General features: G+C 39.0%; 1 protein-coding gene across 1 annotated transcript in view; it reads left to right on the forward strand.

Moving 5' to 3' along the window:
- The first annotated feature begins 5276 nt into the window (after positions 1-5276).
- The window catches only part of MCCC2 (methylcrotonoyl-CoA carboxylase 2), an 83319-nt gene continuing 63733 nt past the window's right edge, over positions 5277-24862 (forward strand). Inside the window, exons 1-5 of the mRNA XM_027864322.1 lie at positions 5277-5411; positions 16033-16099; positions 19998-20082; positions 20486-20587; positions 22848-22975. Coding sequence (XP_027720123.1) covers positions 5277-5411; positions 16033-16099; positions 19998-20082; positions 20486-20587; positions 22848-22975 — 517 coding nt within the window. The remainder of the gene's footprint in view (positions 5412-16032; positions 16100-19997; positions 20083-20485; positions 20588-22847; positions 22976-24862) is intronic.

Genomic DNA, 24862 nt, shown 5'->3' on the forward strand with positions numbered 1-24862 from the left:
AGATTTAAAATCTTTCTCAACATCTTGGTGGCACCTGTAGTGACCCCTTTAGTAAGGAGTTTCCCCAACAACACTGATCTTTATCTTTACAGAGTAGTAGTAACAAATGAAAAAATAAACAAATGACTGGGAGGTCTGCCTAAATGAAGTGAAAGATTTCTAACTACTATAAACATACAACTTTCAAAAGACATGACTAACTTATACAGGGTATCCCAAAAGTCTTAGAGGAGCTTTAAGCTATTAAAACTTAAAACTGCACCAAAACTTTGAGAATGGTGTATTTTACTACTAGCCAATCTTAACTATTACCCTTTTAAAATCATGCTTTATCTAAATCTTCTTTCCCCCTAAAAGACACTTTGATTTAGATTTCAATTCCCATTGGCTAAGACCTACTATTCATCAAAGGATAACATTCCATTCTGGCAATTCTTGTCTTTAACAAAATTCTACCTGGGCAGAGCAGTCTGAATCCAGGCTCTTTACTCCAGTATCATACCAGGGCTCTGGATGTGCATATTCCCAAAAACACAAAGATGTAACATATGGTCTTAATATTTGATAAGTTTTACACTGACTTCTCTAGTAATGTAAGATAACAAATAAAAGAGGGCAGATGTTCTCCGGGGACAGAATATAGTTGCTAAATTTCTTCTAGATCTAAGTTCATCCTGCCTCAAGCCAAGGTTGGTGGACATTATATTGAGGCTCACTCTCTGGTGAGATGCTTCAGTTTCACCGATGGATATCACTCTCACAGCCATCTTGAATTGAAGGATAATGTTCCCATGACACTGCAAGGGATGAAGATACAGAATGTCATGCAAATATGTCAGTCCAATTGAGCTGCACAAAGTATTTCTGCTTTTTGTCTCTCAGGTTGAAGTTGTATGGGAAAAAAAAATTTTCTGTCCTACTCCCACTCTTTTTCCATTCTGCTATATTCATAGCCAACTATAGTTTTGATCTGGTATTCTGAGTATCCAATGGCAGATGCCTTATTTTAGTTCACTCTTAGTCACAGCAGTATGAAAAGCCAACTCCAGAATGTCCCATAACACTCCACAAGGAAAAAAAGGTGACATCAAGCCATATATATGCACAAGAGAGCCCCCATTCTTGGTAAGATCAAAACTTTTTGTTCTTTGTTTAGTCAAAAGTCAATGAAAACTGTTTTTCAATGGACCCAGGAATGCATTCATGAGGTCTGCTTCTGTACAGCCTGCTCCTTTCTTGTGAAAATGGAAAAACATCTTAAAATGGTATGAAGCAACCAAGTGTTACCAGGGGAAAAGACAAGGCAGCCAGGCTTTGTTCTTGGAAGAAATCTTTCTTCTCACTGACAAATGTGGATATACCCATGCAGAAATATCTTTGTTCAAAGAACATGTTTTCTTCATACACATAAAAAATGCAGGGACATCATACAGTACATAAACTGCTTTACTTACCACATCCCTGGAGTATCTACAAAGTTGGTGTTCTGGACTGAGAAATCTATGTAATGGAATTAATTAGGATTCAGATCTGAAATGTACTTTCTTGTATTGAAATACAAGATTTCTTGCTGTAATTATGCAGATGTGTAATTTTATGCTAGTTCCAACAGGATACAAGTAGCCCCTGCAGACATTTTTACTTCTTACTGTGTATTCTTGTAAAGCATAAAGGGCAAAGAACTCACAAATGCCACCATCTAAACACCTGACAGCAATCTAAATATTATGCTTATATTTGAAAAAAAAATCCTTTCTCTCCTCTAAGCAAATAGCTGCTGAGTACCAACATAAATTGCTTCTTTTTCCCTGGAAGAACTGGCATGATGCCAGCCAGATGGCGCCAAGGAGGAAGTCACCTAACAAGCTAAATGTGCTGTATTTGAGAAGTGAAACATGAAGTGAAGAAATTTTTTCCATTCTGGTCCATGGAGTTAAAGTAGACAGGAGATAGATCCACATGTCAAGACCTAGGACTGCAGTTACATAAAAGAAGCAGGATCACCTGAGAAAACAGTGAAGGATCTACTAAATCCTGAGCTATGGATTCTGTTTTCCATTTAAGATGAGGACAACATAAACACTGTAGGAAAATTGTTGTGTCTAGAATAAGAAAGCTGAGCTGTCAAGACTAGCCGACAGCTGACTGGGGCTGGACAACCCCAGCCACCGCGGGTTCCTCACTCCGCCATCTTCCTCTCCTTTTCTTCCATAAACTTTTAAGTTTTAAATATTTCTTTGCCCCCTCCCCCCCTCCCGGCACACAATCTGATATAAGCTATACATATACATTCCTATTATTTTTACATTAGTGATGCTGTAAGTAAGAATTAGAACCAATAGGAGGAAATACCAGAAAGAGGAAACAAAACACAACAGAAGAAAAAATATAGCAAATAGTATGCTTCAATCTGCATTCAAACTCCATAGTTCTTTCCTTTTATGTGGATAGCATTTTCCATCATGAAGCCTTTGTCTTAGATCCTTGTATTACTGAGAACGGTTAAGTCATCCCACAACAGGGCTGTTACTGTGTACAGTGTTCTCCTGGCTCTGCTTACTTTACTCAGCATCAGACCATACAAGTCTTTCCAGGTTTTTCTGAAGTTAGCTTGTTCATAATTTCTTATAGCACAATAGTATTCCATTACATTGACATACTACAACTTGTTCAGCCATTTCCCAATTGATGGGCATCCTCTCAATTTCCAATTGTTTGCCACCACAAAAAGAGCTGCTATAAATATGTTTGTACATGTGGGTCCTTTTCCCATTTGTATGATCTCTCTAGGATATAGCCCTAGAAGTGATATTGCTGGGTCAGAGGGTTATTATTTGACTTTTAACTCTTTGTTAAAAGAGTTAAAAGGGCTCTCCTTCCAGGGTGAAGGGTTCACTGTCCCAAGCTTCAGAGGTTTTGTGCAGCTGTTTTCAGAGATACTTCTATGGACCTGTAAGTTTTCAGTTCTTCCAAGACGGTATGATCTAAGGAGAGGTGTTTACTCCTCTCCTGGCCTATGCTGTGGTCTGAAAGTGATCATAAGAACTCTTTTCTGTCCTGGAACTGTGAAGAGGGTCTCCCCTCCACTGTGGCCACCAACTCTGCTGTACTAGTGCTCCTCCTCCTCACCCTGGGACTGTCACCCAGGACTGTGACCTGGATCCCAACATGGGCAAAGCAACAGAGTCTTGCTTCAGTGCTAGCAAAAAGACCCCTGTAATCATCTTCTGATTAGTTGTTTGATCCCCTTACCATCTGTGGGCTGAGAGCTCCAGAAGCAGCTGCTGCTGTCACTGCTGATTCAGTCACCCAGTGGCCTGCTCCTGATTTGCTGGGGCCACGCAAGCCTTGGCATGGCTTGCACCAAACTGCGCTCCTCTGTTACCCTGGTGCTTTCCTTTCCTGCTAACCTTCTAAGTTGTCTTTGGCAATCTGTGGGCTGAGAGGTCTGGAAACCACCATTGCTACCAGTTTGAATCACCCCAAGGCCCAGGTTTGCTGGGGCCAAGTCTATGCTGGTGTAGCTTACACTGGATTGTATTCCTTTCTTATCCTGGTGCAACAGACCTTTCCTGCCAACTTTTCAAGCTGTCTTATGCTGGAAATTTCTTTCACTCTGTCTTTTTGTGGGTTCTGTTGCTCTAGAATTTGTTTAGAGTCATTTTTAAAAGGCATTTGGAGAGGTTTCAGGGAGAGATCAGGCAAATCCCTGCCTTTACTCTGTCATCTTGACTCCTCCTCTCCCTGAACATCAACTCCTCTATCTCTTATGAGACTGAAGCTGGAGTAGAGATTTCTAAGTGTGCCAATTCCTGCCATATCATACATACACTAATGAATAGTTTTCAGAGAACAAAAATAGCACAAAATACACTTAAAACAAAAACTTATTAAGCTAGTACTAATTGACACTCAAATCCAAGAACATATTCCTCCAATATTTTTCCCAAATCTATCCCTCCTCCAAACTTCCCATTTTTTGTTGGCAGCCCAACCAACAACAGTCATTTGTGTTCATAACCTTTGACTCATTCTTGCTTTTCCCTTTCCCTCAAATCCCATACCCAATTAGTTGTTGATTCTTCTTTACTATACCTCCACAAAAGAGATGCCTTTTCACAAATTGTCCCCCACTTGTGGAATGTACTCCTTCCTCACCTCAGTCTTGTAGAATTCCTAGCTTCCATAGTATGGCCTAGTTAGCAATTCCTACATGAAGTCTTTCCTGATCCCTAGTTATTAGTATTCTTTCCTTCTTGAAATCACCTTGAATTACTTTGTAACTTGAGCAGTATTTAGTGGACTTTCCAAGACTCTGGGGACTTTGATTCTCCATTTTAAATTTATCCTCAGATTTAAATTCAATCAAATGAAGATGCACTTGGAGTTAAAAGACTCAGAAGACCTGAATTCCAATTTTGACATTTATTAGCTGCATGCACGATCGTTTCGAATAACTTTCTCCACTTTGACCCTCAGTTTCCTCATTTATAAAATTAGGGCTCTGGACTACTTGAAATTTTCCTTAATATTCTCCCCAACTTGGCTACCAAACCATCCGTTTGCTTGATCTTGTGTTCTGTGTATGAATTTTGTCTTCCCGCTATCTTACGCTCCATGGTAGTGTCTTAGTCATCTTTAAATCTCCTCCAGATCTAGCAAAGTGCTCTGTATACTCCACCTTCCAGGGACAGACACTGAAAATTGTTCCAGGAGATTTACTTGTGCACATATTTTTTGTTTCTTAGTAACTAACGCCTCCTCCCTCCCTTTTTTTTTTTGGTGGGGAGGAAGTTCTTTTTGGATCTTCCCTAGATCTAGCAAAATGTACACTCCATTTTCCAAAGACATTTTTTCCAGAATGTTTACCTGCGTACACACTTTTTTATTACTTAGTAAATCCTCTTTCTTTTTTTGGGGGAAGTGTCTCTCAGACTGCAGTTTTGCTGCCAATTTAATACCTAAACTCACAGGAGGCGCAAACATTTTGTCAAAGCTAGAGTAAAGTCCCACATTGTTAGAAAGCTAAGAAAGGATCTACGCGCATCTCGCGACTGCAGGCCAACACTTGAGCCTCAGAGAGGCGGCGGCGTTTAGGACTAGTTTACCCGATAGGAAGCGAGGTAAAACTAGTCATTGGCTGTGGTGGAGGGGAGGGCGGGGCCGTGCCGACCAATCCGTGACTGTGCATGTGGCCACGCCCCTCACGGGCCGGAGTGGGCGGGGCTGCGCTCCGAGGCTCTGGCTGTTTCTCCTCTCCGCCCTCCTTCCCCGCGATGCTGTCCGCCCTGAATTTTGGCGTCCGAGCCCTGCTCCTAGGCCGCGCCGCGGCCCCGAGGCTGCGCTCCTACCACGGGGACGCGGTGGCCGCGCTGGGCTCCCACGTCGACACGGGCTCCGAGCTCTACCAGGTAGGCCGGGCGGGGCAGAGCGAGGCTGCGCCCCGGGGGCCGGCGGCCTCTCCCTCCCTCTCGTGTCGGGCCTCCGGGCTCCCCCGGTCTGCCTCGCGGTGTGGGACTCCCAGCCTCGGCTCAGCGCGCACATGCGCGGTTCCCCGTGGGCGCTTCTGAGATTTACTCCCGGGGAACCCCACAGGAACGAGCAGTGAAAAGCCAGCCCCCAACACGTCACCTTCCCGGGAAGAGATCGCAGGTCGGCTGCTCTGCACAGCCAGGGTGGCAGTGCACGGGCAGTCCCTGCGCGTCTCTACCCCTCTCCTCCCCTCCCCCTTCCTGATCTTTGCAAAGTGCACCGGGATTCCGGGCCGAAGCACTGAATGTTACAGCTTCCCTTGCAGGTCTGTCTCTCTCTGTCTGTCTCTCTTTTATCTCTTTGTTTTTATGTTTCTCTCCTATCATCTTTTTCTCTCTCAATCTCTAGCTCTCTTTATCTTTCTCTGTTTCTTTTTCTTTCTCTCTTCCCCCCTCTCTTAATCTCTATTAACTCTTTCTTTTCTCTCTCTGTCCTTTGGCTCTCATTTTATCTTTTTTTTTTTTTTTAAGGCAATTGGGGTTAAGTGCCTTGCCCAAGGTCACACAGCTAGTGTCAAGTGTTTGGTCTGAGGCCAGATTTGAACTCAGGTCCACCTGACATCAGGGCTGGTGATAAAATCCACTGCACCACCTAGCTGCCCCCTTCACTCTATCTCTTTTTAGCTTTTTCTATCTCTTTTTCTTTCTTAGTCTCTCTCTTATCTCTTTCTCTTTTGTCTTCCTTTTTATATCTTCTCTTCTCTTCTCTTGAAGAAACAGACCTTGAAGTGAATTGCTTATAGTCACATAGCTATTAAGTAGCACAGCACGATTCAGATTTCAAATGTAGGATTCTTCATACATATATTATACCATGGATTAACTTCAGGTCCTATAATAGTGTCACATATTCGTCAGCCTATCCCCCTGTAATGCTTACTCCACTGATTTGCATAGGTAATAAATACCAGCTCTTATTTAAAAAGTCCTTTTTTGATATGCAAATCAGTGCAAATCACTGCTAGTTTTCTTAGTATGTAAAGATGAATATGAATCACAGATAGAATTGTGGACCCTATACCTGAAAAGGACCTGTGATGTAATGGAAAGAGTCAGGGTTTGGAAAACCTGGGCACGAATCTCTGCCACTTATTAACCAATCACTAATATGGAGTTTAGAGTCAAAGGTGGTAGGATATATGCATAGATAAATATGATTTTGGTCATAGGGTTTTAGAGTTGGAAAGACCTTAGAGGTCTTCTAGCCTCTCTTTTTTTCTAGTCTCAATGTCATTTTATGGTTGAGGAAACTGATGCTTCAAGACCTAGGCCCTTCCCAGCTGGTAAAGTTATCTTTCCCTGTTCAAAATATCTTCTGCCACTTTCTTTGGACTTTGTCCTTGTATTGTGGTTATTTGTGTTTTCTTTGAGATGGGATTGTTACTTCTGTGACACAGTGTTTATGACATATGACACACATGTATCTCATGAATAGTACCTTGCATATGGTAGATATTTAAATATTTGTGAAATGACTATAGGAATGAATAAATGAAAGAAGTGAACACTGTTGCCCAAGGTTACAAAGGCAAGAAGTAACTGGAGAGCCAGGATAGAAACCTAGGTCATTGGATTCCAAATCCATTTCTCTGTCCAAATTAGAATAAGTGCACAAGAATATAAAGTGCTATGGGATCAAATGAGGGAGAAATTGCTTCAGGCCAAGTGATCAGGGAAAACTTCATGGAGGAGATGGCATTTCAATTGAACCTTAAAGGATGGAGAGGATGTCATCAAACTGAGCATTCTAAGTATAGTAGTAACCATTTAAGCCTTTGAGGGGGTGAAGTAACCACTTCATCTTAAAACTTGTGCTAGAGAAGGAAATGAAAGCCAGAAATAATCTGATATATACCCTAAATTTGGAGAGACCATATTTCCAAGGCTCAAAGAAGGATGGGTAGGATACCATGGGCTGAAGGTCTATAGGAGAAGTCAACCCAGGAGCAATGGAAAGGTCTCAAGAGTAAAATTCTGAATGCAAAGAGAAGCAGTGCAGATAAGGAAGAAAATGGGAGTTGTCTTGTGAATGTCCAGATAACTCATTGATAAACAAGATTTTTATAAAGATACGTACAGAAGATAGAAGTAAGGGCAGTTAACAAGATGAATGCAAGAGTGTGGCATGGTCATGCAAGAATCATCTCTGGAATACCCTAGCTTACCCCACAGTATATTTGCACATTATATGGTTTATATGTTGGAATAGATCTTTTTGTAGCCTACTGTCCAGAATTCTTAGCCAAGAGTATTGCTAGCCCCATGAAAATAACCTATTTTCTTATAATGGACCATTGCCCCAACTACGTTTAGCTCACTTTTACATTTTTTTTTTTTTTTTTAGTGAGGCAGTTGGAGTTAAGTGACTTGCCCAGAATCACACAGCTAGGAAATATTACATATCTGAGGCCGGATTTGAACTCAGGTTCTCCTGACTCCAGGGCTAGTGCTCTATCCACTGCTCCACCTGTTAGCTCATTTTTTAGATGCTCTTCCACCCAGAGTTGGAGCACTGGCAAAAACAGAATAAGCCTTCCTGAGCTTGTTTCATGGGGCTAGTAATACACTTGGCTGGGAATTCTGGACAGTGGGGCTACAGAAGGATCTATTCTATCCTATGTTATGAATAGACTATGGGGTAAGCTGATTACCAGTTTCTCAGGTACTTACTATTAAGGAAAATAATGGCTTTGAGTTTTGGATGGATACAGGTGCTCCCCTACCCCCAGGCTTTTATTTCTTGCTAGATGAAGTAGTCACAATTCTCATAAACAGATTTATTACTTTGGAATTAAGGTAATAAATTCAAGGTAATCTGGTCATGAGTACAACCACATTGTGGCAGATATCAGATTTCTCCTTCGTTTTGTATGTTAATCAAGCTTAGATTGTTTGTGGACCTGAGAGATTCAGTGGTCCCTTAACTATGTTGATCTTACTAAGATACATTGGATGCTTTATAAAAGTAGTTAAACATGCTTACTAAGTCCACATCTTCTAGGACCTTACAGTTTAAAACAAATAACACTGATCCATACAGATTTGTAATACGGTAAAAAAGGATGATGCAATAGATATGTAAGCATATGTGAGTTTTGTTCTTTCTGGTCTTGCTGTAGAAAATAGAAATGAATGAATGAGCATTTATTAAGTGTTTACTTTGTGAAAAGCATGTAATAAGGGTTCCATGTAATTATTGGAATCTGAGATATTCACACAAAAAAGAATTTGTTGATTCTGCAGACACAGTGGTAACCAATAGAGATGGTTTTTGAAAATTTTTTCTGAGCAAGGTGTAGTGGAAAGAGCATTGAATTTATATGCAGAGTAAAAGGATTCTAATCTTGTTTGAAATATTGGCAAAGTCTCAAGCTTGCTCTTGCTTTGGTTTTTAAATTTCTCAATTTTTTTCCTGCTGTAAATTCTTCTTCCCTGTTGATCTTCCTTCCTCATTCCCCCTAGCTCCACATAGATCCCATACTCCAAAGTACTTGAAAATACCTGGAAATAAGTGCTAATATATTTGGGCTGCTTTGAATGTGTAATTTTCTATTTTTGAGCCTTTTATAAGCTAGATGTTAAAGTTAGCTGCATATCAACTTTTATTAAATTCCTATTATGCATACAGTACAGAAGCTCTACATTCTGATTATGTGCCAGAAACTGATGGAAATAAAACCTCTGCCCTTGAGGAGTTTGCATTTCTGTAGAACACAACATTTCAAGATTTTTGTGTTCTTTAATAGTTGTTTATTTTTCTCCAGATTTGATGCTCTTCTCTCAGATTAAAAATAATTTAGTATTGAGGGTAGAGGTGGGATAATGGCTAAAAAAAAAGCTAGACAGACTTTTATTTGTTCTTTAGATTAAAAATGCAAATTGAAGATGGGTTGTAAGGATGGAAAAGATTCCAGAACTTTTGGGAGAAGTTAAGCAATCTCTGTCCTGTTTCTTTTGCAATGTTATGGAACCAGTGACTAGACCTGCTGGTTTGAGAACTCCCTGTATATGGGATTGTTGAGAAATTTCCCTCCTACTCCAAGCTTTTCTTGTTTAAAACAGAGGAAACAAAGGTTATTCTTAACGCAATAACAACAACAACAACAACAACAACAATAATAATAATAATAATACATGTTAACCTTTCCTGCAATTTGCTGATTTTGTAGAAGTTCTTGCTTACAGCACCTTGGAGTGAGAAAGAGGAAAACTGGTTTGAGAACTCACTGTCTTGTCCATATCTATCTTTTTCACAAGAATAGTATGAGCTATTTTATTAAATGCTATACTGGGTAAATAGAGTTTTTAGCATTTTCCTGATCTACCAGGTTAGAAATCCTTTAAAAAAAGAAATGAATTAATGAAATATGAATGTGTGAAATAAATGATATAATGAATGAAATAAATTTAGTTTGAAATGATATATAAATGAAATATCATTTTAATTGACCTCTTTTGTTGTTATATCACCTACAAAGGACCTCTCTCCTTTCTTAGTCAAAGAACCATCCATCATAACAAAGATTGAAAAACAAGAGTAAAAAGCAATTAGGCAAAATCAATATATCAATCCTGCCTGACAGTATTTGCAGTATTCTATACCCATAGTCACCACCTCCTTAAAGAGGGGAGTTGATTTTTTCAATTCTTACAGGACAATACTTAGTCATTGTTTTTGTTTTTTTTTTTTAAAGGTAATTTAAAAAATTTTTTTGTTTTCAACATTTACTTCCACAAGGTTTTGAGTTCCAAATTTTCACCCCATCTCGCCCTTCCCCCCACCCCAAGATGGCATGCATTCTGAATACCCCTTCCCCCAGTCTGCCTTCCCTTCTATCTCTCCCCCCCTTCTCTTATCCTCTTCCCCTTCAATTTTCCTGTAGGGTAGGATGGATTTCTGTACCCCATTTCCTGTATTTCTTATTTCCCAGTTGCATGTGAAAACATTTTTTTTAAACATGTGTTTTTAAAACTTTGGGTTCCAAATTTTCTTCCTTCCTCCCTCCCCACCTACCCTCATTGATAAGGCAAGCAACTAAATATAGGTTATAGATGTGCAGTTATGCAAAACACTTCCATGGTAGACATGCTGTGAAAAACTAACTCTATTTCCCTTAATTCTATCCTGCCCCCCCATTTATTCTATTCTTTCTTTTGACCCTGTCTCTCCTCAGAAGTATTTGCTTCTGATTACCCCCTTTCCCAATCTGCCCTCCTCTATATCATCCCCCTACTCTCTTGGCCTCTTCCCCCAGCTATTTTCCTGTAGGGTAAGACAGATTTCCATATTCAATTGAGTGTGTTATGTTATTCCCTCCTTAAGCAAAATCTAATGAGAATAAGATTCACTCATTCCCTCTCACCTTCCCATTTCCCCTCCACTGTAAGAGCCTTTTCTTTTCTTTTTTTTGTGAGATAATTTACTCCGTTCTGTATTTCCCTTTCTCCTTCTCTTAGTATAATCCTCTCTCACTCCTTAATTTTATTCTCCAGATATGACCCCTTCATCTTCAACTCACCCTATGCCCTCTATCTATCTATCTATCTATCTATCTAGCTATCTATTTATCTATCTGTATCTGTATATACGTGCATATAATTTTTCCCCTCCAATTACCCTAATACTAACAAAGGTCTCATGAGTTACAAATATCATCTTTCCATGCAGGAATGTAAACAGTTCAACCTTAATAAGTCTCTTATGATTTTCTCTTTCCTGTTTACCTCTTCATGTTCCACTTGAGTCTTGTATTTGAAAGTCAGATTTTCTATTCAGCTCTGGTCTTTTCATCACAAATGCTTGAAAAGTCCTCTATTTCACTGAATGACCACTTTTCCCCCTGTAGGATTATACTTACTTTTGCTGGGTAGGTGATTTTTGGTTGTAATCCTATCTCCTTTGCCCTCTGGAATATTATATTTCATGCCCTGCGGTCCCTTAATGTAGAAGCAGCTAAATCTTGTGTTATCCTGATTATGTTTCCACAATACTTGAATTGTTTCTTTCTGGCTGCTTGTAATATTTTCTCCTTGACCTGGGAACTCTGGAATTTGGCTACAATATTCCTAGGAGTTTTCCTTTGGGGATCTCTTTCAGGAGGAGATCAGTGGATTCTTTCAATTTCTATTTTGCCCTCTGGTTCTAAAATATTAGGGCAGTTGTCCTTGATCATTTCTTGAAAGATGATGTCTAGGCTCTTTTTTTTGATCATGGCTTTCAGATAGTCCAATAATTTTTAAATTATCTCTCCTAGGATCTATTTTCCAGGTCAGTTTTTCCAGTGAGATATTTCACATTGTTTTCTAATTTTTCATTCTTTTGGATTTGTTTTACAGTGTCTTGATTTCTCATAAAGTCACTAGCTTCCAATTGCTCTATTCTAATTTTTAAGGAAGCATTTTCTTCAGTAATCTTTTGGACTTCCTTTTCTGTTTGGCCAGTTTTGCTTTTTAGGGCATTCTTCTCCTCATTGGCTTTTTGGACCTCTTTTGCCATTTGGGTTAGGCTATTTTTTAAGGTGTTATTTTCTTCAGTATTTTTTTGGGTCTCCTTTAGCAAGCTGTTGACTTGTTTTTCATGATTTTTTTGCATCACTCTCAGTTTTTCCTCTACTTCTCTTACTTGCTTCTTAAAATCCCTTTTGAGCTCTTCCAAGGCCTGGGACTGATTCATATTTTTCTTGAAGGCTTTGGATGTAGGAGCTTTGGCTTTGTTGTCTTCTTCTGGTTGTATTTTTAGATCTTCTTTGTCACCAAAGTAAGATAATATAGTCTGACTTTTTTTGTGCTGCTTTCTCATGATCCCGGCCAATTACTTGAGTTTTAAACTCTTTGTTAAGGTCAAAGTCTGCTTCCAATGTGGAGAATATACTGTCCCAAGCTTCAGGGGTTTGTACAGCTGTTTTCAGAGATAGTTCTAGGGATCTGAAAATTTTCACTTCTTCCAAGGTGCTATGATAAGGAGTGAGGAGTTTTCTCTCCACCACCACATCAAGCTCCACAACACCAGCGTTCTTCCTCACTCCAGGACCGCCCCTCAGAACTGTGATCCAGATTCAAGCACCGGTAAAGCAAGAGGTTTCTGCCTCAGCGCTGGCAAAGAGAACCCTGCAGTCCCCTTCTGATAAGCCACTTGATTCCCCCTCAGTCTGTGGGCGGGAAGCTCAGGAAACAGCCGCAGCCCCAGGCCGCACTCGAGACTTGCGGCTGAGATCTAGCTCCTCTCTCACTGCAGTCACAGACTTTTCCCACTGACTTTCCAAGTTGTCTTTGGTGTTCCTGGGTTGAGAAGTCTGGAAACTGCCACAGCTGCCTGCAATTCAGTCCTCTGAGGCCTGCTCCAGGGTTGCTGTGGCCTGCGTGCCCATGCCAAACTGCTCTCCTCTCCCCACCCGGCATGTTATACCTTTCTGATCAATCATCCAGGCTCTCTTTGACTGGAAATTTGTTTCACTGTGTCTTTTTGTGGGTTTTACTGCTTTAGAATTTGTTTAGAGCCATTTTTTATAGGTATTTGGAGGGGTTTTGGGGGAGAGCTCAAGCAAGGCACTGCTTTCCCTCCACCATGTTGGCTCCTCCCCAATCCCAGCCCATACTTAGTCATTGTAATTACACAGTATTTACTTTCTTTTTTCTTTGTTTTTACATTTACATTGTTATAGCATTGTATACATTGTTCTTCTGGGTCTTCCTATTTTCTTCACTCTGTTAGGCATTTAAGTTCCCATGCTTTTTTGAATTCTTCATATTATTTGTTTCTTAGGACTATGTAATATTTACATTCATGTACAATAATGTATTTAGTCATTCTTTTTTACTTGATGGGATCTACTTTGTTTTCAGTTCTTTGATGCCATATTTGGTATGTATGGGACTTTTTCTTTATGTGTTTGACTTTCTTGGGTTATATTACCAACAGTGGAATCTGGATGTAATAGTATGGACATTTTAGCTTCTTTATTAGCTACTAATCCCTCTTTTATTAATCTTTGCCAATTGACTGAGTATAAGGTGGAACTTCAGAGTTGTTTTGATGAGACTCATTTATTAGGGCAAATTTGCTTTTAATTTTGATTCCACATCCTGTTTGTTTGACTTCATAAGCATTAAGATGGAATCAGATTGGTGACTGGGTCTTTTTGATGCTAGAAAAAGCAAAAGAGTAGCTGTGACAGACTGAAGCACTACTCATAGAATCATAAAATTATATTAAATTTTGAGGAGTTTCATTGCCTTGATTTTGAGGTAGCTTCAAATTATTTACAAAATATAACAGTCTTAAAAATACAGCTTAAAAATGTCTTAAAAAATTCTATGCAACCTCTCTTGATGATACATTCCATTGCTTTACAAAAACTAAAGATTAGTTGGTTAGTTGAAAAAATATTAGTTGGACAAATAGCTGATTATTTCAGAGATCATAATAATTAGAGTTTTAGACCTAGAATGAGCCTAAAAAGCTATTTAACTGCAATCCTCTCATTTTATGATTGTCTCATGGAAGTTAAGTGATTTGCCCAAGGTCAGGTTTCTTAAGAATCAAAATATCTCCTTAAGTGAAAGAAGCTGTTTTCCCCCTTTTCTTTATTGAAAAGGGTGAAATGAGCACGTGTAGCAAATAAGATACTTTCCCCAATTTTCTCCTTGCATATCACTCTTGTCTTAGTAGACAGGCAAATGTTTGGGTCTTTTGTGGGACTATTAAACTGATAATGGAAATGCTGTTTACCTTTACCCTTGATTCATACTTTTGACCATCTGGGCTTATTCTCACTCAAGAACGAGTTTATTTAATCTGTAATTGGAACATACTTCCCACCCCTGAACCTTCTAGACCTTCTGGCCTCTTGTCCGATTTGGATTGTTTTCTAGTTTCCTGACTACTATGTACAATTTTTTGGCTCTCTCAACCCGTAGGTATTGATCTTTGCCTTTCTGTGCCCTTGGAAAAATATTTCTGACCTTTTCTCCCACCCCTATCAACCTCTTACCTTGTCCTTCTGGTACCTTCCAGGAGGCGCTGTGGTTTGATGTCAAGAGTGATGGTCAGAAGACTTAAGTTTAAGTCCTACATCTGATACTTACTGGTTGTGACTAGTTGAATTACCTTGACAAAACTGTTTAAATTTTTTTACCTGTTTGTTATATGTAAAATGAGGGTAACTGTTGGACAAGTAAAAACACCGACTATGCCATTTCTTAAGAAGGAGACACAGGAGGGCTTCTAGCACCTCTATCACTAGCAGGTTCGCTTTTGATCCGGTCTGATGGGAAGATAGGAATGGAGTCATAATAAGGGGTTAAATAAGCTTACTTTATTCTAGTCTAGTATTCTCAAACGGAGTTTGCTGATAAGAGGAGCTCCGACTCCTATAGCATTCCCTAACAACCCATTCTTGTAGGGGTTGGCGTGAAGTGGGGGGCAACTACCCCTCCATCTCAATGGGGTCAGTCGAGACCAGCACAACTTGTGCTCTCCCCTAAATCCCTTCAAGCCTCAGTGGGGGCCATTTGAGGCAAACACATAGATTCCCCCTCCTAAGCCTTGATGGGGGCCGATCAAGGCACGTACGCACAGCATTCAGCCTGCACGTTCACTCCTATGGGGGTCCCCAGTCACTGATCTGTGCCCACTTGCTTAATTTGTAGGGCAGTGGATAAAGAAGGCATATTGCCAGCAGTAGCCTCACAATTTTACATCACTTCATCCGTATATCTACCGAGACCACAAAGTATAAACTGTTTTGAACCATGATTGTGAGAACTCATATCTAACACCTGGGAAGTAAAGATTGTTATGGCTATGGATCCTGGGAAGAAAACTAAGAAAGAATAACAAGAAGGCCCCCTTGCACACACTAAAATTCACCTTCCTTACAGTAACATATCAGCTACCTCAGAGTGTATGTGTGAGGAAAATGTTTTGTTAACCTTAAATCACTTTGTAAACTACAGCATGTTTAGCAAAGGCTTTTATTTTATAACTAAGTAATAATTTATCTTGGTATAATAGTAACAGAATGAAAGGGAGTTATGTTTCAGGGAAGAAAGAAGTGACATGGCTCTTTTGATTTGCATTTTACTTATTAGTGATTTGGAGAATTTTTTCATATGGTTGTTATATATGGTAGGCTGTAATTCTTTTAATTAGTGTTTCTTTAGGTAGGTGGAATGGAAATAGCACCAGACTTGGAGTCAGACCTGAGTTCAAATCCTGCCCCAGATAGTTCCTGGTTGTATAACCTTAGTAAATCATTTAAGCTTTTTCAGCTTCAGTTTCGTCATCTGTAAGATGGGCATAATAATAATGCCTACCTCAGAGAGTTGTTATAAGGATCAAATGAATTAACATGTGAAGAACTTTGCAAACCTATGATGATGCTGATGGTGATGATGACATCTGCTGCTACTACTACCACTACTACTAGTGTTACTACTATTATATCCTGTGAGCATTTATCTATTTTCCATAACTTTTTAATTTGTTTTTAATCTGTTCTAGGAAAACTATGAACGAATGAAAGCTCTAGTAACTGAACTACATGAGCGAGCAGAGCGTATCAGGCTAGGTAAATATAGTGACATTTATTTTATTTTAAAATTTAATTTTGTGCCTTTATAATTAATCCTGTGAAGAGTTGCCAAAGTGATATTCCTGAAGCACAAATCTGACCATGGTTCTCTTCTGCACAAAAGTTGTAGTGACTTCCTGTTGTCCCTAGGATGAAATTCCTTTGTTTGGCATTTAAAGCCCTTTACAATTTCTGCCAAGATTTTCTTTCCAAATTTATTATGCTGTATTCCCCTTTACAATCTCTATCTTAACCCAGTTGGCCTCCTTGTTCTTCCACACATGTAACACTCTTTCTCTGTGCCGTTGGCCTGGTTTCAGTGTGCATAAGTACTCCTAACCTTTGCTTTTTATAATCTTCAGCTTCCTTAAAAGCTCAGATAAAGTGCCACTTACTATATAATGCCATTCTTGATTTCCCCCAGTTACTAATATTTCTGTCCTCCCCAAAAATAACTTGTACTTTTTATATGTTTTGTAATCATATGGTTACGTGTTGTTTCTGTCAATAGAATGTAAGCTGTTTGTGGGCAGAAACTATTTTTGATTTTTTTTTTATCCCCAGTGTTTTACTTACAGTGCCTGGCATACTGTATCAATCTGTCAGTTAATCAATAAGCATTTAAGTACCTACTGTATGCCAGGTACTGTGCTAGATGTTTGGGATACAAATACAATTAGTGAAACAGTCTTTATTCCAAAGAAATTTACTTTCTAATGGGTACTTGATAAATGCTTGTTGATTAGTTTATTGGTCAGAAAAGAAATTATAATTTTTTTAAAAGCTGGGCTATTCCTAGGTAGAGTAAGAGGTGTATTTCATGATATAATTTGAGGGGGTGTCTGTCTGTCTCTTTAGTTTGCTAGGTTCTTCAACAGCATCATAAAAGTCCTTATAAGCATTGTGTTGCACTAGAAAGAATGCTATTGGAGTTGGAGGATCTGGGGTTTAATTATTTGTGTTCCTTTGGGCAAATCATTCCTCTCCAGGTCTCTATTCTGTCATGTATAAAATGAGAGTGTTAGACTAGATAACCTCTAAGGGAACTTCTAGCTCAGATGCTATACTTTTATAATCTATTGTTTGGAATAAGTCATGGTCTCCAAAAAAACCCTGTTAGTTATTTAGAATGGGTTACTAACCCATTAACCTGTTCATAGTTTTGCCTTGTTATTTGGTCTTTTGGGCAGGAGCATGGAGGATTTGTGGGGAGAGCACACCTAGGTATGACAAAGATGGGTGAGGAATTCTGCAGTACTAGATGAGAATGGTATTGGTTGCTTGCCAGGTGGACACCAAAAGAGGAAAGAGAGATATATTTTACCAACTTTACAATTTTGCGTATTGCTAGTATGGTTACTGGCCTTAGAATAGTTCTGATTTGTCAAATTTTTTTGGGGGGGGTGGTAGGGTTGTGGGGTTCCTACTATGTTCCTAGCATTTTGTATTTTACTTTGTGTTTTCTTTGTATACACACTTAGAATGAGAGATGAGAGTGTAATTTGTTTTGGCCCTCCCCCCCTTTTCGATTATTGCAGTGCGTGAGTTTTCTAATTTCAAAGTAAAACACTTTTCCTTTTAATTTTTTCCTAAGAAAATAAAGAAGAATTAGAAATATCAGAATTTCAAGGTGTCACTTTAGAATAATGAAATAAAGTGTTTTTGTTGATAGGAAGGCTTGTTAAGTGAAAAGGATTGTGAAGAATAGCTAACTTTCCCTCACCTTTTGTTCCCTTCCTCTCTCTCCTTTACTTCTCCTCCCCTAATTGTGTCATTTCTGCCTTTGTTTCAGATTTCCTTTGAATTTTACAGTCTTCAAGTTCTCTTATGTTTCAGCCTTTAATATTGCTTTTTGAAGACTTAGTCATTTGTTTGGGAAGAAAGGAACTGTAGTTTTATTATTAATAAAACCTTAAATAGTGGAACTAAACATGCTATTTAATTTCATTTACTGAAGTGCTGCACATATATTAATGCTTATTGAATGCTGAATTACTATTTTATGTATCAGTAGTATAGTTGTAGGTAGACCAAAAAAATTCTGGTTATCTTCTGAAAGAGGATCTTTTTTTAGTGGACTCTAGCCATACCATATACTTTGACCTTTATGAAGTTCACAGTTTAAGAAGGCTAGTGATTCTTTAGATCTGCTACCTATTTCCATTGAAGAAAGTTTAGGCTTAAAAGGAGTACTTCTGCCCAGTCGTTCAGTCAGCAAACATTTATTAAGCATCACCTTCACAGAGTCCCATCATAATACCTCCATGGTATGGAGGTGACCTAGGGTTCTCAAAGATTATGCCCACAGAATGCAGATTTTGGCATTTTTTACAATGCTAACAAAACTTTTGAGTGTGTCCCTAATAACAGACTATGTCTGCTTTCTGAGGACCAGTCTATGTTAAATATAGAGTCTTATCACTTGTAGGTTGGCTCCTTAACAGTGAATTCTTATGATCTCAAAAAAAATGTGTTCATTCAATAAGCATTTAGCAAAAATGCCTACCATATGTGAGGCATTGTGCTCTCTCAAGGAGTTTATGTTCTTTTGGAGAAAAACCTTGTTTACGTAGATCAACCAGTACAAAATATGTACAAACAAATAGGGGAGTGGACGTAAGGCCCTGAAAATGTGAAGGGATCAGGAAAGACACTCGTATAGGAGGTGGCCCTTGAGCTGAGCTTCAGAGGAATGGAAGGATTCTTGGAGGTTGGGCTGAGGAGGGAAGACTTCTAGGAATGGTGGACGGTCCTGTATTCCAGTAGCACAGACAAGAGGGATGGAATTTCAGGTCCTGCCAATAGCACATAGGCCTGTTGAACTGGACAGTATACAGTGTATGGAATAATGGGCAATATATCTAAAAAGGAGAGGCTGAGAGCCTTTTATAGAAGGCTTTCATGCCAGATGGAGGAGATTATGTTGGATCTTACAGGCATGAGAGAACAGCTGAAGCTTTTTGGGAGTGATATGGATCTATTCTTTCGGAATATTGCTTTGGTAGTTGGATAGAGGGGGGATGAGATTTGAGGCATGAAACTTTTTTATAATAGTCCAGGTGAGAGGGGATGAGAATCTGAAATTGGGTGGTATCTGTGAGTGGAGAAAAGGGGATGGATACAAGAGATGTTATGGTGGTAGAGTCAACAAGACTTAACAAATGATTGGCTATGGGAGGTGAGAGTGTCTGAGGTTGTGAAGCTTGGTGTTGGAAGAATGATAGTGCCCTTGATAATAAATTCTTTGATCACAAAGAAAATTTGTTCATTTAATAAGCATCTAGTAAAAAACGCCTACTGTGTGTAAGGAATTGTGCTTATATATATTTAATACTCTGTGATTTCAGTGCAAAGGTATATAGGAGAAGGTAAAAAATATGTTGGAAAACATGATTTTTTCCATGCAGTGGAGATATTACAGTTAATTTTCAGAAGTCAGTAGCTTATAATCAAAAGAAATAGTTGCAAGGATCAACTGCTTCCTTAAGTGATAATCTTAAGCTTTTAAAAAGAGTCAATAGGCTTTTATCTAAAGTAGTAACCTGTTTATTTAGTACTACATTAAATATAGATAGTAGCCTGCAGTATCTGCTTTGCTGTAGGACTAGGCAGCAGAGAAGCTCAAGGGGTAGGATGTTGGACTTGGCACCAGGAAGATTTGGGTTCCATTTCCGTCTGACTCTGGCTGTGTTACCATGGGCAAATCACTTTAAAATCTTTAAGCTTCACCTCATTATTCTCATTTGTAAAAAGAGGGTATTACCTGTAGTACTTATTTCATACAGGAGTGATGAGAGTCCAATGAAAATATATATTGAATGTTTTGCATACCTTAAAGAACTATATAAATGACAGTTATTATTGTGATGCTAATGAAATAATTTAATTGTCATAGGAGGTAGTGAGAAGGCACGGAAACTTCACACATCAAGAGGAAAACTGCTGCCTAGAGAAAGAATTGACAGACTCTTAGATCCAGGGTTAGTATACTTTTAAGTGCCAATGCAGAACACCTCTCCTCATTCATATTGTTATTAGAATGGGTAGCCTTGTGGAGTAATTGAGAGCAAGGACTGTCTTTTGCCATTCTCTGTATCCTCAGCACTAAGTACATTTCCTAGCACACAATTGGCACTTAATAAATGTTCGTTTACCTGACTAATTATAGTGGGATTTCATTTCTTACAATTGTTTTTTAATCAATAAATTTGCAATTCTTGATTTTCATTTGGAAATTTCTTCATAACGTACTAAAGGCATACATTTGAAGATTAGCAATAAAGAAAAAATACCTTTTATGTTGAGAAACTTTTTTTAATGTGTTACTTTGTTTAGTTTTGTTTAATGACAGTAATTTACATACTATCTTTTTCCTCTCTGCAGATCTCCATTCCTGGAGTTTTCCCAGTTTGCAGGTTACCAGTTGTACCCTAATGAAGAGGTCCCAGCAGGGGGAATTATTACAGGCATTGGCCGAGTGTCAGGGTAAGGACCTTACGTGTCTTCTGCTGGGCAGTTCATCATGGAAAAAGACTTTTCATGGGGCCAAGATGTCTAGGACTTTGCTTTCTGTGTTAGATTTGCAGAATTTATGTTGATTAGAGATTCTTTGTAGGGAGGATTTAATTTAATCCATCTAAATTCTTTCAGGGTAGTCTCTATCTCCAAATTCCTGTTTCCTTTCTATGTAGTCTGAATTAGCAGTGAAAGACCAGATATATTCAACCTCTGCATTCAGCCTCTCACCTCTCCAGTCTATCCTGCACAGCTGCCAAATTGCTGTTCCTGAAATACAGGACTTGATGAGGTCACTCTGCTGCTCAGGAATCTTCAGTGGCTCCTTGTCTCCTTTAGGATAAAATGCAAACCCCTGTACCATCTGCTTTCATTCTTTAGTTCTAGGATGATTACACATTATTCCTGTTCACACTTCCATGCCTGAGGTAAACTGGCCTACTTCCTGTTCCCCATATGTGACATTCTATCTTCTGCTACTACCATGCCTAGAATGTTCTCCTTTTTTTACCGCTACCATTTGGAACCCCTGGCTCCCTTCAGGGCTCTGGTCAAGTGCCACCTTATTAAAGAGGACACTCCTGAGTCCCCTTAGTTGTTAATCTCTACCATAGCATAATCACTGCTTATTTTGTGTAGATTTTGTGTTTACATAGCTGCAAATAGGTTGTATCCCCCAATAGGAATGTAAGCTCCTTGAGGGCATTAACTATCTTAATTTGGTGTTTATATCCCAGCACTCGGTATAGTGTCCTGGCACATAGTAGCCACTTAAAGAACCCTCACTAGAGCTAAACTCCTAGATCTCTCCTCCCTTTCATAGCCACCTTCTGGGAAAACTGTCTACCTTCATTGTTTCCACTTTCTCTTCTCTCATCCCTTCTCAGTCTGGCTTCCAACTTCATCACTCAATAGAAACTGCTTTCTCCAAAGTCACCAGTGATCTCTTAATTGCCACATCTGATGGGTGATCAGATTCCAGTCTTTCTCTAGGTCACTGCAGCATTTGATGCATTGCACTATCCTCTCTTCCTGGATACTCCTCTTTCAATTTTTGTGGTGCTGTTCTTTCTTGGTTCTCTTCCTCACTGTCTGTGGGTTCCTTTTCAGTCTTGTTTGCTATTTCATAATTCATGTAATCACCCCCACACCTCCCTGTAGGTGTACCTCAAGGCTCTCCTCTGGGCCTTTTTTTCTCTTTATACTCTTTTACTTGGTAGCCTTGTCAGTTCCCATGGATTTCATTATCATTTCTATGCAGATAACTCCAAGATCTACATATAATTCAACATTAGTCTCTCATAAGCTCTAGTCTCATATAAGAAATGAGAGAAATTATTATTTTACTATTATTTTAATAACCAATTATTAAATTGAGATCTAGACTTTTTCCCTTTATTTCCTCATTAAGGCCCAGCTCCTGTAAAAAGTCAGTGTCTGAGGAACATGACTGATTGATGAGATTGCCCCCAGCCATCAAAGAAACATGCTCTTCAATCTTGGATGGGATCCCAACCAACTAGGAGACCTAACTTCTACTTAGAGTGTAAATAGAATCCAGTCTGGGTGAAGACAGGGGAAAGGAGCCCCTGTCCTTATACCTCTCCATTTGAGTTTAGGGTGACTCAGCTCACGAAGAAGAAAACCAGTCAGAGAGGTCTGGATGAAAATGGTTTCCTCCGCCCAGATTGTTGGAGGCAGCTGATTCTCATAATCAAGCCATGGTCTCAGCAGGAGGAGCTGAAGACTTCTAGCCCACTCCCTCATTAAATGTCCACCCATCAGGGCTGATTTCCACTTGTCAGGGGCATTCCTTTTCAAAAAGTATTTAAGGCTTTCAGGCCCTCCATTGGTCATCTTTGGTTCCTGAAAGAAACCACTGACCATCAATCTATTGATTGCCAGCTGGCCTAATTGATAAATCAGTTACCCAAAAACTCTGAGCTAGATGTTGGTGATACACATACCAAGAAGGAAACAACCCCTGTTGTCAAGGAGCTTCTGTTCTGTTGGAGGAGATACGTATCTCTATAACTGTAAATACAATAAATATGCCTTTACAGGTCGAGGAGGGGAGCACAGGGGTTGGGGTTGCTGTGCAGAGGCACTTCATAACATAATTATTGAATTGAAATAGACAGCTGTGGCAGGATGATTTGTAATGATAAAGTGAAATTGGCCTTTAATTTTACAGAAACCTTTCACATTACATTCACATTATGCTTTTCAGAGTGGAATGCGTAATTGTTGCCAATGATGCAACTGTCAAAGGTGGGACCTATTACCCAGTGACAGTGAAAAAACACTTACGGGCCCAGGAAATTGCCTTGGAAAATAGGCTCCCCTGCTTGTATTTAGGTAAGTCAGCAAAAGCGATATCATTTATATAATACTCAGAAATATAAATAAAAAAAGGTTCTGTTGAAAGAGCCCATGTACCTGCATGATGACCTAGGGGATTTCTGAAGCAGTGGCCCTTGGCAGTGTGGGGCTTGCTGAATCTGTTCCTCCACAAAGACTTCTCAGATTTCTTCCTTCCCCCACTCTCAGCTGAAAGTAATTTGACTTTCCTTTGCTCTAACATAGCATCCTTTATTCCACTTCTATATTATTTTATAGTTATTTGTGTACATTTCTTATCTCCCCTCTGAGGCTTCATGAAGGCAGGGAGTTGGGTGATATTTTTCTTTATATTCCTAACAGAATCTAGCACAGTGCCTTGCACATGGTACATACTCATTCAGTGATTTTTGGGTGAATGAATGAAGTCATTGACCTTCTAATAGCTAGTGTTCTTAAAGGCCTAATGAGACTTTTGCTAATAGTCTACTTAGATTATTGAAAATGCACACTGTTAAAATCCAGATCAGGTGTTCTGTGGATCCCTTCTCAGAAAATTGTTTTAAAATACATAGTATTACAAAGGAAACCAATTGTATTGAAATATAATTACCAAAATATTAAAAAAAGGTCATGGATCCCAGGTTAAGAAATGCTGATCTGAATGCTTGACCAGCCTAAGATTTTAGTATTAAAACTTGATTAAACAATATGTTTAGTTTGGCCATATCATTTATTTCATCATCAGAAGGTATTTGCATAATGATCTCATTCTTTTTTTCTTAACCTTAAATTGTATTTTTTTCCAAAGGTCTGCCTTATCTTCCATCTCACATCCTTGGCCCTTCTACCCACTCCCCTCCCATTGAGAAAGTGAGAAAAACAGACATCTCTGTTACAAACATGTATCATCAAACAAAACAAATTTCTGGACTGGCCACGTCCTTGAAAAATGTGCCTCAATCTGCACCATGTCTATTACCTCTCTATGATGATCCCATTTCTGAATCCTGATTTCTAATAAGGTGCTAGAAAGTAAGAAAGTAAGAACTTCATTTATTTATTAAGTGCCTACTATGTGCCAAATCCTTTACAAATATTATCTTGTTTGCTCCTCACAACAGCCCTGGAAAATTGCATATCCATTTTACATTTGAGAAAACTGAGGCAAACAAAGGTTAAGTGACTTGCCCAGGATCACACAGCTAATAAGTATTTGAGGTCAGATTTGAGCTCAGATCTTCCTTACTCTAGGCCCAGCACTCAGAGACAGACATTTGCTCATTATCATAAGGTTAGATGATTAATATTACCAAGGTTGGAGGGAATGGCATTTCAAATATCCATGTTGAGAAGCCTATAGTTAGTACCTGTGTATATGTATAAACAAAAATAAACATCCCCACAAAATGGCTAGTCTTAGATCAACTGTCCTTTAGCATCAGGGTTATTTTCTAGGATGATGGTTTAATCAAGTGAAACAAGTTGTCCAGTTATTTCCATACTTCAGTACCTTGAAGTTTCTCACAGCTATGTGAGCAGAGGTAGAAAGTTTGGAGATAAAAGGACAGTGGAGTCATTGGAGCATAGACTTTAGAGCTGGAAGAGATCCTAGGAACCATTTGGTCTACTCTGTATTTGTGGGTATGGAAACTGAGGCCCAGTAAAGTTAAGTGATTTGTCTAAGATCTTATGGGTACTGTGAGTATCAGGATTTGAACCTTGGTCCTTTCATTCCAAATCCAGTGCTCTTTCCCTTGCATCCTGATAATAATAACTGGCACTTAAATAGTGTTTTAATGTTTCTCTCTGCATCAGTTACACTATGCATACTTTTAAAAAATCAGTTTTTTTTTCCTTTTTTTTGGGGGGGGGGGTTAGGCAATGGGGTTAAATGACTTGCCC

The sequence above is a fragment of the Vombatus ursinus genome, unplaced genomic scaffold (assembly GCF_900497805.2).
Source record: "Vombatus ursinus unplaced genomic scaffold, bare-nosed wombat genome assembly UNPS02014774.1, whole genome shotgun sequence".
In the NCBI taxonomy this organism is placed as follows: domain Eukaryota; kingdom Metazoa; phylum Chordata; class Mammalia; order Diprotodontia; family Vombatidae; genus Vombatus; species Vombatus ursinus.